Here is a 3,931-nt window from a genome sequence, read left to right on the forward strand (position 1 = left end):
GGGAAGAGAGAGAGGGAGAGAGAGGGGAAGAGAGAGAGGGAGAGAGAGAGAGGGGAAGAGAGAGAGGGAGAGAGAGAGAGAGTGGGAGGGAGAGAGAGAGAGAGGGGAAGAGAGAGAGGGAGAGAGAGAGAGATAGAGAGGGGAAGAGAGAGAGGGAGAGAGAGAGGGGAAGAGAGAGGGAGAGAGAGAGAGAGTGGGAGGGAGAGAGAGAGAGAGTGGGAGGGAGAGAGAGAGAGAGGGGAAGAGAGAGAGTGGGAGGGAGAGAGAGAGAGAGGGGAAGAGAGAGAGGGAGAGAGAGTGGGAGGGAGAGAGAGTGGGAGAGAGAGAGAGAGAGTGGGAGGGAGAGAGAGAGAGAGAGTGGGAGGGAGAGAGAGAGAGAGAGAGAGGTACAGATGAGAAAACAAAGAGACTAGACAACATCCTGTCCTTCCACCAACTACAGAACTACCATTTTTTTTACGGTACTGCAGACGAGCCAACGCCTGGGCACAAATAATACTGGAAATCATTTAAAATACTCAATTGTAAGTAGCCTTGAGGACCGATGGTTCGAGCCTAACGGCCCACAGGAGCCTATCTCCTGTTTCCGTAGCGTGAGGCGGCTTGATGTACAAGTACACCCCCCCTGGACATGACGCTGGTATGTCGCAGGGTCTTACCCCCCCAATCCAACCCTTAATGCTGAGTGCCAAGCAGGGAGGCATCGGGTACCAGTTTTATAGTCTTTGGTGGTATGACTCGGCCGGGGATCGAACTCACGACCTCCCAATCTCAGGGCGGACACTCTAACCGCAAGGCCACTGAGCTGGTAAAAATACTCAATTGGGATAGTCCCAAATGTGCAAAGCCTGTCCATCTGCCACTCCAAGCAGGCTCAAGCTAATGATACAAAAAATAAAAATAGAACAATAGTAATCAATAAAATAACAATAGCAGAGAATAGCAATAACATAAACTACATAATAAAACAAGAATAAACCAACTTAAGCGTTGTTAGCGCCGTGCTCTACCAACTGAGGACCACATAGCACCACAAAGTCCTCCTCAGCGTGAGAGAGGCATCTTCTATTGAGCTCTAAAGTATGTGGCTGGACGGTTTAGTGGGTTGATGTGTGACAGTCAGTCCAGGTAGATTGTAGAAGGTGTGGTCACCTGTTCGAGACGCCGGCTGTGCAGGTTGAACACCCACCAGTACAGGTGGTAGGTGTAGTCGTCACCATAGATGAAGGTGTAGGTGGTGGTGGTGTAGGACAGCGCGTAGCGACCACACTCGCTGAAGCCCAGGAAGTTGTGTCTGGAAAGAGAGGAGGGTGTGAGTGTGTGTGTGTGTGTGTGTGTGTGTGTGTGTGTGTGTGTGTGTGTGTGTGTCTGGAACAAGAGGAGTGTGGGTGCATGTGTGCGTGAGTGAGTGGGGTGGTGAGAGGGGTGTGTGTGTGTTATTGTGAGTGAGTGAGTGAGGTGGTGAAGGGTGTGTGTGTGTGTGTGAGTGAGTGAGTGGGGTGGTGAGTGAGGTGGTAAAAGGTGTGTGTGTGTGTGTGTGTGTGTGTGTGTGTGTGTGTGTGTGTGTGTGTGTGTGTGTGTGTGTGTGTGTGAGTGAGTGAGTAGGTGAGTAGGTGAGTGAGGTGGTGAAAGGTGTGTGTGTGTGTGTGTGTGTGTGTGTGTGTGTGTGTGTGAGTGAGTGAGTAGGTGAGTAGGTGAGTGAGGTGGTGAAAGGTGTGTGGGTGTGTGTGAGAGAAGATGTATGTAGTTGCAGAGGTGGTGTGAACAGAGACTACACTCTTTCAGAGAGGGAGATACACACACACTCACCCGGCTCTGAACAACGCCTCGCTGACACTTTTCTCCGGCGGAAAACGCACAAGCAGCTTCCGGAACAGCCGTTGAGAAAACTGACCTGACAGCTGAGGAACAGGGGAGAGAAGAGATGAGAGGGGGAGTGTGTGTGAGTGTGAGAGAGAGTGTATATGTAAGACAGAGACAGGGGGAAAGAGAGAGAGAGTGTATGTAAGACAGAGACAGGGGGAAGTTGGCTAGCCGTTGGCTAGTTCGACAAGACGGTCAGTTAGAAATGGCTAGTTCGTTAGCACTGTCGAAAACGTTGCTCGGTTGGTGTTTCTACGTTCCCGACGGTGTCGTGGTTTGTGCCCGTCACTTGTTTTGTGTCAAATGCATTACCTTGGTACGGTTAAGAAGCTTGACGACATTTTCGGATTTCGAGCTGGGCGCCATTTTCCGATGTACTATACTCTCCAAGTATATCCAGCTGTGGTCCATTTTTGGGCCACGTCATCGTAAGCGCGTCGGTAAAAGTAACCGCGAGAAACCGCGAGATTTTGAAGGATCTTAAATGGATTTTAAAAACACGGCGACATTGTATAGGACATTTAACGAACAATAATTTGAACACGCAATTGATAAGAAGAAGAAGAAGAAGAAGAAGAAGAATAATAAGAAGAATTACAAATACAATGGCAAATGCAGCTCAGGTGAGAATTTCGAAATATTATTAATGAACATGTTATAGTTTTCAGATGTGTATTTATTATTTAGGTTGTTGCATGTGTTACGCGGCTGTTTCCATCTGGCTTGGCTAATTGTTCATCTGGCTTGGCTAATTGGGGAATCCTATGTGGTTTAGCGTTATCAGAGATATTAGAGAGATATTAGATTAGATTCAACTTTATTGTCATTGCTGAGTACAAGTACCAACAACAAAATGCAGTTATGCATATAAGATGTACAGCTGGCAGGGCTAAAAAACGCAGCGTTGTCTTCAACCACTTAAAAGTTCACAATAGCTACATTCTCAGATGTCTACCGATTACTTATCCCCCTATTTTTATTGCTTGTTTTCTTGTTTTTGAGAGCTGACTTTTTGCAGGCGCCGAGCTGTGGTCCCGAGCAGAGGGACGACTGGCCACCAACGGAGCTGTCCGTGTCTGACCACTGGGGGTTGGACACAACACTGAACACTACACTACACTACACTGGACACTGGACACAACAATGAACACTACACTGGACACTGGACACAACACTGAACACTACACTGGACACTGGACACAACACTGAACACTACACTACACTGGACACTGGACACAACACTGAACACTACACTACACTGGACACTGGACACAACACTGAACACTACACTACACACAACACTGAACACTACACTACACTACACTGGACACTGGACACAACACTGAACACTACACTACACTGGACACTGGACACAACACTGAACACTACACTCCACTGGACACTGGACACAACACTGAACACTACACTACACTGGACACAACACTGAACACTACACTACACTGGACACTGGACACAACACTGAACACTACACTGGACACTGGACACAACACTGAACACTACACTACACTGGACACTGGACACAACACTGAACACTACACTACACTGGACACAACACTGAACACTACACTACACTGGACACAACACTGAACACTACACTACACTGGACACAACACTGAACACTACACTGGACACTGGACACAACACTGAACACTACACTGGACACTGGACACTACACTGAACACTACACTGGACACAACACTGAACACTGGACACAACACTAAACACTACACTGGACACAACACTGAACACTACACTACACTGGACACTGGACACTACACTGAACACTACACTGGACACAACACTGAACACTACTGGACACTGGACACAACACTGAACACTACACTGGACACAACACTGAACACTACACTACACTGGACACTACACTGGACACTGGACACAACACTGAACACTACACTACACTGGACACAACACTGAACACTACACTACACTGGACACTGGACACAACACTGAACACTACACTGGACACTGGACACAACACTGAACACTACACGACACTGGACACAACACTGAACACTACACTGGACAC

At 47.9% G+C, this 3,931-nt stretch overlaps 1 protein-coding gene across 1 annotated transcript in view; it reads right to left on the reverse strand.

The window, feature by feature from the left end:
• Positions 1 to 2,229, reverse strand: part of LOC308169870 (DDB1- and CUL4-associated factor 15-like) — a gene marked incomplete at both ends in the record, with an annotated part of 43,764 nt that extends 41,535 nt beyond the window's left edge. Inside the window, 3 exons of the mRNA XM_080544602.1 lie at positions 1,153 to 1,273; positions 1,810 to 1,901; positions 2,176 to 2,229. Of these exons, the coding sequence (XP_080400728.1) occupies positions 1,153 to 1,273; positions 1,810 to 1,901; positions 2,176 to 2,229 (267 nt within the window). The remainder of the gene's footprint in view (positions 1 to 1,152; positions 1,274 to 1,809; positions 1,902 to 2,175) is intronic.
• Positions 2,230 to 3,931: the final 1,702 nt, after the last annotated feature.

This window comes from Nansenia antarctica (genome assembly GCF_963989245.1).
Source record: "Nansenia antarctica genome assembly, chromosome: 14".
In the NCBI taxonomy this organism is placed as follows: Eukaryota; Metazoa; Chordata; class Actinopteri; order Argentiniformes; family Microstomatidae; genus Nansenia; species Nansenia antarctica.